Genomic DNA, 14,470 nt, shown 5'->3' with positions numbered 1-14,470 from the left:
ACTGCTCCTTCTATCATATTCTCTCAAGACTCAGTATCTGTATTAAAGCCTTGTACTAAAACACAATCCTCTTGTTGTCAGTCAATTTCATTTTATTTAAAACACAACCAGGAGTTACTTTTTGTGTTCCACAGAAGAGAGAAAACAGGTCTTGAATGACATATGAGTAAATAAATAACAGAATTAAACATTTTTGGAGTAAACTTCTCCTTTAAATTCAGAACAAATATGTAATGTCCCACAACACACTGGACTTTGAGATATTCATAATTCATGGTGACTCATGGCAGGCACGGTCTACAGCACTTGTACTTTCTAATTCACTGTTAAGACCCTCTGAGGTCTCAGTTTGTTAGGAGGTGAGGGTGGAGGTTAGCAGGACGTGGCCTATAGTGGCATTCGCTGCGCTCTCTCATCTGACTCATTTATCTGACAGCCGTAGCTGTGGCACTCAGTGCCGCAGTGTTTTCTTGGCTGAATTACAGCAGATGTCACCCCGGCAGTTACATGTCAAACGGTCGAGACGCCTTCAATTTTCATTGCCATCCATGCTGAAACCTGACCCGTGACATTGCAATGCATGTCCTCTGACCAAGCCGGCGTTCCAACTTGGACTAGACCTAACAAGCGACAGGGCTCTACAGAGGAAAAAGTATACCGATACAATGTGCAAGCATTAAGAAAATGGTACAGATTGTGAGAAATGTGCCTAAGAGTCTTGATAATTGCTGTGCCAGTTTTTCATCACTCGCGGTAATTTTCTTCAGATGACAACACATTCTGGTAGTCGCTTCATTAACATGGTGATTCAGAAAAGAAAATTCAGAAACATGAAATAAAAGGATCCTCTACCCAAAAATAAATCTCATCATTTAATCTCCCTCATGCTGTCCCAGATGTATATGAATTTCTTTCTTCTATGAAACACAAACTAAGACATCTTCTAAGATTTTTAGAAAAATAATCCATCTCTGTGAGTCCTTGTAATGCAAGTGGATGGGGATCCTCAAAGTTTACACTTGAATAACTATGCAAACAAAGCAAAACAGTAATCCATACAACCCCAGATGATGAATCAATGTCTTCTGAAGAGAAACAATAGGTATGTGAGAAGCTCGACTCAAACGTTTAGTGAAACTCGCTCGAGAAGTGAGGTAGAAGCAGATCCTCAACCTACTACATCACGCTTCACAATATACTGGCGTTTACCTCGGGCATGAACTCATGAACCTGCATTTTAAAAGTTGTACGGAAACGATGATTTATAGTTTTTGAGGTTGAAAATATTAGTATTTTTCTCTCACACACCTATCGTTTCGCTTCAGAAGACATTGATTCATCAACTTTGAGGGACCCATCCAATATGGACTCACATTAATCTCTTAATCTCTGTCACAAAATCTCAGTTTGTGTTCATCTGAGGTAAAGAAAGTCATATACATATGGCATGAGATTGCGCAAATGATTATTAAGCCTCCATGATTAGATTTTCAATTTTGGGTGGAGTCCCTTTAAGTCAAATGGTGACAGGCCGATAAATCGGCTGATATTTGACATTGACAACACTGTGAATGAATTTCTGTTTTCAAAAATGTTGTATAGAACTATATTGCATAGAATAAATGTGCATTTTATTTCATAAATTGCATACATGTAAACCGTGGGTTTACGTTCTCATTTGTAGCCTATATTATGAGGTCAATAACATTGATTGGACAAATAGTCTACAGTTTAAAACGGGACATTCATCTGTAAAATATCAGTCAATTCTGGATATTCTAAAGTCTCCCAAACAATATCCAGTTAACATGTTTTCCATTTCATACATCTCAGGTGAAGAAACTAAACAGCATGTGAAAGTTTAGGCTATGTGACTGTTCAAAGCTCATGTATTATGTAATCATAGTTTCACTTGAGTAAGGCTTCATAACACAGGATTTAAAAACATGAACATGACAAAATATGAAATGTATAAACCCAGGATTAAAAAGAATGTTACAGGGAGAAAACCCCTACAGAGAAGACCCTGAGCCAAGACGTGCTTGACAGCACAATTAACTGAATCAAGGTGAGGTGAGAAAAACGCATCCCGAGAAGCAATGCCTCATGACTGAAGATATTAGAAGCGCACGTCCCTCGACGGTCCGATGTCAAATAAACTGGCTGAGGCACAAGTTAAGTTGCATAGCAGACATTCCGATGAAAAACCAACAAGCCTCGGCGGAAAGAGCGAGGCTGGCACCACGTCCAAAAACAGCACGGAATCCGTTAGCCATACCCAAAGAAACGGAAAACCGACATGCTGCAAACACATTAACCAGCTCGCCTGTCTTTCACTCTACTACAAATGACATGTAGCTTATAAAGGCAAGGGAAATGTGTTGTTGTGTACTAGACAGGACTGACGCTTACGTTCTGACTCATGCTGTCACTATATCCTCTCCATAATGGCTTTACAGTCACATTACGATATCTAATGAGCCCTGATAATGGTCCATTTCTACTCAAATTAGCTGTAATCATGATTCATAATGTTCAGGAGTTTGTTTTTCTTTCTTTCTTTCCTCGAAACTAATACACTACTGTACTGTGAACCAGGTTATCCTCTAACATCTCAAACACAGCACATTGCATCACTGATTCACTACACTTTACACATTTTCTTTCCCTTTCCATATAGACAGATAGTGTGGCAAGCCGTTTTAACATCCATTCTTTAAATCTATTTAATGTTACCAGTAGCCCTATTTTTAATTCCTCCACTGGGGAAAATATTTCTTTCAGTTTCACTATGAAATATCTACTCACTAGATAATAGAGGAATATAACAAATTCATTGCTACTGGCATTTTTTTCTATTTAATTCTATAGGGATATGTGGCTCAGATAGAGACTATTAACTTAACAAGCAGGCTACGTATTCCAATGTTGCAGTTTATCAAACCTATACACTTTATTGGGATCTATTCACTGAATGATAGAACTTTCATTAAATTCATTCTAACTTGGAATTCCAACTGTATTCCAATTGTTACAAACATGTCAATCATGGTAAGAATTGTAAGGGGTATTTGTTAGGCTTATTGGGATAGAGTCACACGATCTAACAAACAAGAACTAAACATGTATACTGGAACGTACTTGTAACTAATGGGATGGATACTACTAGCTATGTATTACTACTACTACTAACAAAAAAGTCCACTGGGAATAGAAGTTAATAGTTCATATCTGAATCACAGATCCTCCGAATTCAGAGATAAATCTTTGCAATGTTTTAGCAGTAACAATGGAACCGTTAATTGGCTATATTGGGATGTGACTAGCACCAGTATGAAATAATTACTAGGTCTACAAATGAACAGTAACAAACAATGATAGGCCTATTAGTTCGTTTTATTAGGCTAAATGAAGTGTTAAAAGAGCTTGCCAGAAAACATCCGCTTTGGTTTAGTTCCACCAATACAGATGGAGGCAGAAGTGATGTGATTTATTTAATTCCTTTCACAATCATTAGCCTCGATTATAGCAATGAACATAGATGGCAACTTTTCAGAGAGTAAATGGAATGTGTATACAGACCTTCACAAACTCCAACCTCGTACTGCGTGATGGAGCCGCCGTTTAACGGGGGTCTGATCACGCACCGGAGTCCGCGGTCGCAGGTCCCGTACAGACCGTAAACCCCGCCGCAGCTCTCGTTCTTCTGCTTGGCACAAACCGAGCAGCAGCCGCAGATCCCCAACACCACCGAACCAGTACAGTGCTTGGGCTCCTCGCATTTGGATTTATCACAGGGCAAACAAATGAGCGCCCGACTGTTTTTCGCGATCAGCACCACAAGTTGGAAAATCAGCATGCATTTCATAAGAAGATACATCCTGGAGGAGGCCATGAAGGAAAAGTGAAAAATACAGATATATCCAACCCAACCCCTGTCCCCCAAACTACGCGATGAGGAACAGATCCTCCAGCCAAACCAACAAATAACAGAAGTAAACAGCGACTCTGGACGAGCGCGAGAAATGTTCCGTTTAGAAAGACGCGTTTTCTTGTCGAACAGAATAACACGGCGTTCCTGGCGTTAAAGTTTTGTTGACAAAAGCCACCAAAAAGGCATCCCCCTTCAGATGAACGACACCAGAAGAACTATCCCACGCTGTACAACCAGTGCATGGCTTATGCGTCACGATTTCTGCACTGTTCCGTCCAGTTTGTTTTTGCGGAGGAAAACTTTCCTCACGCGCCTCTTCCTTGGAGTCTTTCGTACACACGCCTGTCTGTCCTGCGCCTTTAAAGACAACGCGCGATGTTTTTCAGTAGTTCCCTGTCGAAGAAAACGCGGTCCTGTTATTTTTCTTTTTGTTGTTGCCAGAAGAGATTCATTCAGCTGTGTGAATAAATGTTTCCAGCTATCGCGTCCGTCTCATGTCTACCGCTTGCGCTCGCTGCTGAGCGTTCAGTTCAGTCCCTCACCGTGACCTCATAACGGAACCACTCCCATCTCGCATTACTTTGCTCCATTGGAGAGTTCGTTCGCTCCAGATATGAGACACAGGAAATGCTGGTAACACGACACGCTCAAGCGCAGGAGTCTGTGATATAGTTCCCGCTGGTGAAGGTGCATGTGTGGAATGTGGGGCCCGCATAAAGAATCTCGAGTTTGTGTGGCTGCACATCTTTAGTAGGCTACGATTTTGTAGAAGGAATTGTTATGTCTTGTTTTGGCCATGTATTGTTTCCTATCATCCAAAACATGATTTGTTTATATAGTAGGAGTATTTACACTCGATATATCAGAGAGACAGCACGTTAAAACAAATCTTCCCATCGCAAACTTCAGTAGCATATTAACATAGCCTAAACATAAACAGGTTTTGTCAGACGATATCATTTTAAATGTAATCAGAGATCATAATCTTGAATATAGGTTTAAAATAATCTTTATGATCTTATTGTGAGTCTTGGACAAACCCAATGCAACAATTTCTCTAACATTGTACATTGAGGCCTGTGTGAACTCACTGATCTCTCCTGGTTGACTTTGAACTCTGTCGCTGAATGTAAAGAAAACAGCACATTTATACCACAAGCAAGCATTGGCAATAGTATGTTGTTTGTCATTTTCATACATTAAGTAAACATTTAAAGTCAACGTGAAAACAAAATAGCCACATTTATTAATATTACATGTTCCTGGTCATATTGTGAAAGTCAGTTCACCTTTATTTATATAGCGCTTTTTACTATGCAGGTTGTTTCAAAGCAGCTTTACAGTGATAACAGGAAAATAATGCAACAAAGTTTGTTTCGGCTGTACAGCATGCAGCTCTAGAAGGAAATAGTATCATTGTCCAGCTTAAGTTCAGATTCATTTCGGTTGTAAAAATCATCAGTTATTAATTTAGTTCATTCATATATACAGCAGCTCTGGAGAAACGAGATAGGTCTGACTGCAGAGCCGCAGAACCATACGTCATAGCAGTGTGAGGACGACAGCGCCAGCCTAACAGTCTGATGCCGGAACCGCATACCATACATATCCACCTTACATATACCATACCTAAACCTACCCATCTCCACCCCCTGATCCCTAAACCCACCCCTAAACCTACCCATCTCCACTCCCTGATCCCTAAACCCACCCCTAAACCTACCCATCTCCACCCCCTGACCCCTAAACCCACCCCTAAACCTACCCATCTCCACCCCCTGATCCCTAAACCCACCCCTAAACCTACCCATCTCCACCCCCTGATCCCTAAACCCACCCCTAAACCTACCCATCTCCACCCCCTGATCCCTAAACCCACCCCTAAACCTACCCATCTCCACCCCCTGACCCCTAAACCCACCCCTAAACCTATCCATCTCCACCCCCTGATCCCTAAACCCACCCCTAAACCTACCCATCTCTACCCCCTGATCCCTAAACCCACCCCTAAACCTACCCATCTCCACCCCCTGATCCCTAAACCCACCCCTAAACCTACCCATCTCCACCCCCTGATCCCTAAACCCACCCCTAAACCTACCCATCTCTACCCCCTGATCCCTAAACCCACCCCTAAACCTACCCATCTCCACCCCCTGATCCCTAAACCCACCCCTAAACCTACCCATCTCTACCCCCTGATCCCTAAACCCACCCCTAAACCTACCCATCTCCACCCCTTAGATGCTTTTACCCCGCCCACTTTCGGCATCAGACTGTTAGGCTGGCGCTGTCATCCTCACACTGCTATGACATATGGTTCTGCGGTTCTGCAGTTGGTTAATATTGGGAGAAACAGTGATGTCATCGTCCAGCTCAGTTCTCATACAATGGTGTCAATGCAGTCCGATCAATAATATTGTTGTTGAATATTAAGTATCTTGACTCCAACTAGGCAAGCCAGAGGCGACAGTGGCAAGGAACCCAAACTCCATCAGGTGACAGATGGAGAAAAAAAAAACCTTTGGAGAAACCAGGCTCAGTCGGGGGCCAGTTCTCCTCTGGCCAAAGAACGAACAGTTTATGATTATGATTCAGGCAGCATTACAGGATGTCCCTGCCATATTGTGAATGATTCATTATATAGTGCATTAGAAAAAAAAAATCTGTCTTCATGTTTTTTTCAGCAAAATGGAACAACTTTCTCTTCCTCTGAAACAACTTTTATTTTTCAACCCCTCACCTCCAACCACCTGTGAGACCTTTCACGATTCAGCCAAGCTACATTTTTTCGTTCAATATCCATTGTTAGACATTAACAGTAAATGTATATTTAAAAATCTTAGAATCTTAAAGAATGCTATAGGTGAAATGCCTTTCCCAAAGAGAAAAAAAAAGTATAATTTCATCCATGCAGATTTTATATGATGTTTTATTAACAAAGTTCAGGAGGATCACGTTCAGTTAATCAAGTCAATTAATAAATACAGCAGACTTATTGCCTTTATTCCATTATTCCAGCATCCCAACGCCACCCCATCTCCTCACTTATAACTTATAACTATTCCTATCCCAACCTGGCCAAATTCCGAGCTCAGAGCCCTCCTCTCGGACAGCACACCAAATAGCCTACGCATAAACTTTACTTTATTTAATTATTTGTAAGTGTGAACTTGTGAATGGATCATAGTCATTTTCAGATCACTGTGATCTTATTTGAGTGACAGGTTGCTGGAGGGGATGGATTTTTGCCCAGCCCTCATGAAATCAGAGAAGAGATGTTGTTGAGAGGGGAAGGGGCTGTTAATGTTTTTACACAGATAAATCATTTACAATAAACTGAAATATTCCATAAAAAAAAACAAAAAAAAACAAGAATTGTACATTTTGATTTCACGGTGACTTTAAATCACGCAACTGAGCAGTTATTTGCAGCATGCTTTATCTTACATTCGATGCTCCATACTGAAGCTTTTCTCTGTAGAGATAGCTATCAGTGCTATCAGATGTCATAATCCTGTAGATGAAGAGTGATACATGTGGTAAAAGGCAAGAACAGGGCCTCTCTTCTTGCCTTGAGAAACCATTTGTACAGCAATCTCTGAAGAAATCAGATATCGTTGGATTATGTTTACTGTTCTTTCATCTCAACTCTTTTTACTGCAACGGTGTCCTGGCTTTGGGCTGTAGCCAATTAGCAATAGCAGAAGATCAGAGGCTGGAGTTGGCATATACTGTAGATATAGGTTTAGGCTGTTTAGTTGCTGCTAAATGGATATGATAACAGACACATTGCTTCTGTTAATTCTGTTCTCTATGCAGGACATGTTGATCCCAAGAGGGGCTCAAACGTAAGACATGGAAGCCTTTTTGATGCTGATGCTGTTTTTATCGATCAATACACCACAGTCTTGGCTACCGTCAAATTCTATTTATTTTCTTTCCTTTCTCCTTTCACATCAAATTTCATCTTGTCTGAAGGATTGAAGATTTTTTTTTTATGTAAGATTTTTTGCCTATACTCAGTGGTGTCAGATATTCCAGAGAGTATTTGAATACAGTCAAACACATGAGAGTATATAATAAGGGTATATAATAATATGCTTTGGCGCTATTTCCCAAAGGCGGTAAAACTGGTGACAGTTCTTGGAGCCAATGGACATAGGACTGTGAGAGTGTCTATTATTTGAGAAATCCTATAAAGCATTCCCTTTAAACCAGTCCATTTAAACCTGAACAAATAGATTTTTTATAGAGCTTCAAAATAATTTCTTTTTATAGCTACCTGTGGTACTGTTATCACTAAAGGTTGCATTATGTTATGTCAAAGAGACACATCCATGCTCCAGAGATTATTTTATTTTATTTGATTTATTTTATTAGACTTTGGTGTCTTGACAAATCTCAGTACAGGTTGAGACATTAAAAAAGAGAGAGAAGCAGGGGATTTAAACCAAAATCCCAATTTTTCTCTAAATATGATCTAATTTATGTCTAGAAAACATACGGTTACTTTTACTTTTACTATTAGGAGATTTTTTGGATTTCCGAGTGTTCTATTTTCTTTGGGAAATGACACTGACATTGTGAGAAGGTACGATGCTTTGGGTTGTTTTCTTTTGGATGTGTGTGTCTAACTGTTTAATGATGTTAGGTGCTGGCTAATTGAACACCCACTGTTCCAGTACCACTGTTTGTTGCTATAGTTCCTGGGGAAACAGCCACCGGTGTTCCTGCACCCTATTGAATTAGCCCTGATGAGCAAGGTCTTATCAGCCATCTCCTTTAAGTCAGAATTTGACCCTCAGAAGTCATCTCTCCAAACCGACAACATTATGTATGCCAAGGACGCAGAGGAATGCTTCCCAACGAAAGGTCCCTCGTGCACTCAGCATTATCTTGCTCAACAGCCCCCACGTTTCGTGTTCAAATGAGGGTAGAATCTTTCAAACGTCTTGGGAAACAGCTCATATTTAGTCAAACCACCTCAATCTTTTAACAGCAGTAGCCATCAACAGCTCAAATATGTAGGTGGCACTCCCACTGAGGAACAAGATTAGATTTTACGTTAAAACAACCAAGGCTCTGTCTTTCGTAACTCAAGACTCAACTCACTTTCCTGCTATGATTCTGCAAAGTACTGACATGTTTACCAGTCTAGGCTGTCACGTCGAAACCGAACTCTGAGCGTCTCCCCGCAGCGATACAGACGTCTGTCAATGTCTAATGCAATTAAAAGACATAAAACACAAGTCTTTTTCTCTTTTGCTTTTCAGCCTCATTGTGGTTTCCAGGTACTGAATGACGGTTGGCTATTGTACGCCAGACAATGTCCTAGACAGAGTGTTTTTTTTGTAACTCGGAGGACAGTCTGTGGTTGTATTGTGTTGTATGTAAATTATAATCTCTACGGTATCTCTTTTGTTGGAGCTGCTGTATTTAACGCAGATGATTTGATATTGTCTCCCAGCGGCGGCACTTGTGAGCCTGTATCAAATTCATGGAGGTCAGTGGGGGAAGAGAGATGGAGTGTTGGATAAAGCAGTGGAGCGTCTGATGTTTTATGGAGATTTGCAGCCGTGTGTGTGTGTAATCGGTGGCTGATCCTACTATTACCATCAGGTCCGTTTCCAAATGTTTAGCCACCTTGTTCATTCTCCCGCAGCTGCCTTCCGTATCATTTGCTCAAAAGTGTGTTTGGCATGCACAAGCAATGTTTTTGTTGATTAGATGCATACTACATTAATAGTTGTTATTCTCGTTGTCCCTCCCATGGCCTTTCTGCGCAGCAAGTGTTTACTTTGGCATTTACTTCTTCACTTTTTTTCCTCATGCACCACAACAACGGCTTAGATTAATAGCATATCTTAAATTAAATAACAAAAGCCAAATGCTATCTGCTCAGGATAGGGCAAAAAAGAAAAGCAACTCACAAGAAAACAAATAATTAATGTCGCACAAGGAGTGACGGCTCAAATTCATGAAGCAATTTTATTCCCTGGCCTCAGCCACGCAGAAGCTGTAAACGCTGGGCCAGGGAGCAGCGTGAGGGTGCAGAGGAGCGCAGATGACAGCCTGTAGACTCATCGTGACTAGGCTAACTGCTCCATTAATCATCCACACAGGCCTGCACATCACCCCTCAAATGCACAGCAGCACAAAGCCAAGCCAAGCACCCAAGGACCCTTCTTACCACCATCTTAGGTAGTTCCTCAATGAAATAAATCTGCTTGTAATGCCAATTATTCAATATAGTCTGTCCGTCAGTCCGTCCGTCCGTCTGTCTATCTATCTATCTATCTATCTATCTGTCTGTCTGTCTGTCTGTATGTCTGTCTGTCTGTCTGTCTATCTATCTATCAGTCTCTATCTATCTATCTATCTGTCTGTCTGTCTGTCTGTCTATCTATCTATCAGTCTCTATCTATCTATCTATCTATCTATCTGTCTGTCTGTCTGTCCGTCCGTCCGTCCGTCCGTCTGTCTATCTATCTATCTGTCTGTCTATCAAAAGTGAAAGTCAAACAGATTTGGAACATGTTGACATTTTTTGGAAGAAATATCCCTTTAATTTCTCTGATGGTTGGAGAATTCCTTATTATAGAATTAGCATGTGGGTTTTACACAATTTAATTGTTATTTTATTTTTTTATCTGTGATCAGTTTAAGGGATGCTCCACCCCAAATTGAAAATTCTCTCACCATTTACATGTCGTGCTAGATGTAGAGTACATGACTTTATTTCTTCTGTGGAACACAAACAGTGATTTCTAGAATAATAATCCACCTCTCGGCAGTCCATGTAATGCAAGTGAATGGGACACTCAAAAGTTCACGCTTCAAAAAACAAACAAAACGAATACGACTCCAGTGGATGAAGAGAAATGATAGGTGTGTGTGAGAAAAATACTAATTGTTTAAACTATTTGAAACTAAACTATTTCAACTAAATTATTTTAATCTAAATTTGCTTCTGCCCAACTGTCATATGCAGGTTTCTGAGAGCATCATGAAGAGCTATGACAGTACATTGTGAAGCAGGACGTAATGCACTAGAGTTTCACAACGCGCTTACATCACTCATCACAGCATGCTGAGGTTTAACGTCAAGCGTGAACTCATCAACCCGCACATGACAGTTGGCCAGATAAGATGGTTTATCGATAAAAAAGTTTAAAATATTAGTATTTTTTCTCTTACACGTACACACACACATTTTGCTTTGACAGATTCATCCACTAGAATGGTATGGGTTACCATCGTAATTGCTTTATGTGGTTTTTGAAACGTCAACTTTGAGGGTCCCATCCACTTGCATTAGTATGGACTCACAGAGATGGATTATTGTTCTAAAAATCTTAATTTGTGTTCATCTGATTCTGAAGAAAGAAAGTCATATACATCTGGGATGGCATAAGGGTGAGTGAATGCTGAGAGAATCTCTTTAACATCTAAACTAAAAATCCAATTATGGTTTATATTATATTTAAACTTGTGCCCCCATATTACTAATTCAAAACATGGCAGAGCCTCCTCTTATCTAGACTCAAGTATGTGAACCATGAGGCAGTACACTAAGAATAACCCCTGCAGAAACTGTCTCATCTTGAAAGCATCTACACTGAATAAATGTTTTGTGATGACAGAACAATCACTTCATAATTGAATTTAAGGCTCATTGTCCGCGAGGCACAGAAAGCTTGGGCTAATGGCTTTCATTCATCTGACAGGCAGCATTCATCTGCACTCATCAGAGCATTCCAAACATCTCAACCATTCCGCAACGCTCCAATGTTTATACACTGGAATGCAAAGTAATATGGGCCTGATAATTATCAGCATAACTTTGGATCTTATGATTTTAGACTGCACAGTTGAACTTATTGTTATCTGTTAACAGCCCATAATAGGACATGAATGCATGAATGAAAGAAAAGAAAATATAATAGGACTTCCCATACTCATATAATACAGGAACACATAAACATATTAATTTCATGGTTGCTAAAAACATGATCATCTCCTCTATTGTCTTCCAGATGTGGTCCTCTTTTGACACATCAGCCAGTTGCAAACACTTTGACACACTGTAACACAGTAAGGGTTAACCCTAACTGTACTTTCCCTCTTGTCTCTCATTCTTTTTTCCCCTCGTCTTTTTGTGAGCACATGATAAAAGAATGCATGGAATGCCAGTGAGCGCGGCGCCAGCAGCGTTTCCAGTCGCACTGGCCGATGAGAACTAGGAGGGTGGAGGTGGGGTCGAGCCTGGAGACTGGCCTTTCTTTACTGTGTTTGGGGAAATTACTGCTTTTTTCCATATAAAGTAGTGCATTCCACAGCCTGACTGGCAAACTAAACCTCCTCTCCCTTCATAAAGGGACAGAAGAGACATAAGGCAAAGAGACATAATAACCTAAGAGGGAAAACGCATTCCTAACTCGAGGACACATACAGCACTTGAAAGTATACAGTTACAGGAAAAGACTCTGAATCAGACTAATAAAAGAATTTGGCTGTATGACATCACAGTGCATTCAGAGGTCACAATCTGAAACAAATCATGAAGTGTATTTGAATTGCAAATGATTACGGTCTATATATGCCACATATGGTCTATATATATATGTGTATATATATATATATATATATATATATATATATATATATATATATATATATATACACAGTATATTTATAATGTTGAGCAAAAAACTCAATTCCATCACACTCAACCCCGTCACATTTATATATCTCATTATTTTGGGGTTGTAAACGTGTGACAGGGTTGAATTTTTCACTTCATTTTTGAATAATTTTAATAAAAAGATAAAAAAGTGTAAATATAGAAAAATTTCAGTAAATATGTACATCCCAAAATCATGAAAACTCATAATTTTGTTATAAATAGAATATTTTATGTAATGCATCCACTTACATATTGACAAGCATCCTATGTCAGAAATGACACATCAGCAGCAGAAAGACTGTTGTGTATGCAGATATGTTGACGAGAAAGAAGGGCACAATATGAGAAAGAGACAAAATTAAAAAAATTAAAGACAATGTCTCCCTTCAAACCTATTACAGTCTTCAACCCCGTCACACTATTCTCAACCTTGTCACATTAATGTTTTTGAAAATAAAATAAAAATAATAAGAATTTTTATGAGGGACACATGAACAGTAGGTAGATGTTTGTTTTATAACAGTCTTTGTGTAAAATCCTTTTTAAACCAATTCCATTTAGTCAGTTACAGGGTTGAGAAAAAAAAAAAAAAAGGTTCTTTAATGCTTGAGGTGGTAAAATGATTTGTTGGAGGTTTGATATGTGCCTAATGATGAGGGGTATTTAGAAAATTAATATGTACTTAAAGTACAATTCCAAATATTACTGAATCCCAGGAATGACATGAAATTACCCGTAGTAGCAGATCTATGTGGAGCTGGGGAAGGTGGAGGGTTTCAGAGGAAATTTGAAAGTGCTGCAAACAGCTACAGCAAACACTGACCAGCTATTTAAATGTTGAGTAGCAAATTCATTGGCTGCAGATACAACAAGAACCAATCAGCTTGTGCCGAGTAAACGCTGGTTGCAGCACAAAGGGAAGTGGTGCAGCAGCGTCTTTTATTAAACAAACTTTACAAAACACTGAAGAATCTCTGGAACTGGAACAGAACAACGAACGTAGTAATGACGTAGAAGTGACAGTCAGCTGAAAGAAATACAGGGCTTAAATAGACAGAACAAACAAAGGGAGAACCTAACTAAACACATCTGAACTGAGGACTCCAATCAAATCAGTTACCATAGAAACAAACAGGCAGGGGAGAACTAATTAGCAAACTAGAAAGGCTGTTTACACGACACCATTTTCAACTAAAAACGTAAAACTTTTTATGCGTTTTGGCCGTTCGTTTACACGACAACAGCGTTTTGGGTTTTGAAAACGGGTTTCAAAGTGCACGTTTTTGAAAACGGTCTCTGTGTAAACGACAAAAACTTATGTAATGTGTATTACATATTCAGTCTATCATCGCCATCTGACGGCCTGGCAGCAAAATACAGGGTTTTTAGTCGTTTTCGTGGATCCGTGTGAATGGGGATTGTTTGACAATGGTGTCGTCTGTACGCGGGAAAACTCAGGGAAAAACTGTTTTAAGCATATCGTTGTCCCTTAGAAACACACACAGACAGAACAGGAAAACAGATCAAAAACAAACTCTAAATGTGACGCCATCAGCCTACACCATCTTGAGTTTCATGACATATATATCTTTAAGTATGACACACAGTAGGCTAATCAGTGATATTGAACAAAACATAAAAAAAAAAAAAAAAAAAAAACATTTAAGCGAATTATTTAATGAATTACTCAGGACTAAAAATATGTTTTATAATGTGAGATTTTTTACTTGATTTTACTAAAAGAAACAGCATTGCAAAACGCTTAGTCTTAGTCAATCTGTCTATTAGTTAGCGATTAAAGTTTCCCAAAGAGAAAGATGCTGCAGGGTGAAAATGAGCCTGAGATC

General features: G+C 39.6%; 1 protein-coding gene across 1 annotated transcript in view; it reads right to left on the bottom strand.

The window, feature by feature from the left end:
- The window catches only part of crim1 (cysteine rich transmembrane BMP regulator 1 (chordin-like)), a 128,046-nt gene extending 123,582 nt beyond the window's left edge, over positions 1–4,464 (bottom strand). Inside the window, exon 1 of the mRNA XM_081347680.1 lies at positions 3,583–4,464. Coding sequence (XP_081203806.1) covers positions 3,583–3,895 — 313 coding nt within the window. The 5' untranslated portion in view covers positions 3,896–4,464. The remainder of the gene's footprint in view (positions 1–3,582) is intronic.
- Positions 4,465–14,470: the final 10,006 nt, after the last annotated feature.

This window comes from Scardinius erythrophthalmus (genome assembly GCF_964197995.2).
Source record: "Scardinius erythrophthalmus genome assembly, chromosome: 19".
In the NCBI taxonomy this organism is placed as follows: domain Eukaryota; kingdom Metazoa; phylum Chordata; class Actinopteri; order Cypriniformes; family Leuciscidae; genus Scardinius; species Scardinius erythrophthalmus.
The sequence above is the reverse complement of the archived record's forward strand: the minus strand, read 5'-3'. Positions and strand labels throughout refer to the sequence as shown.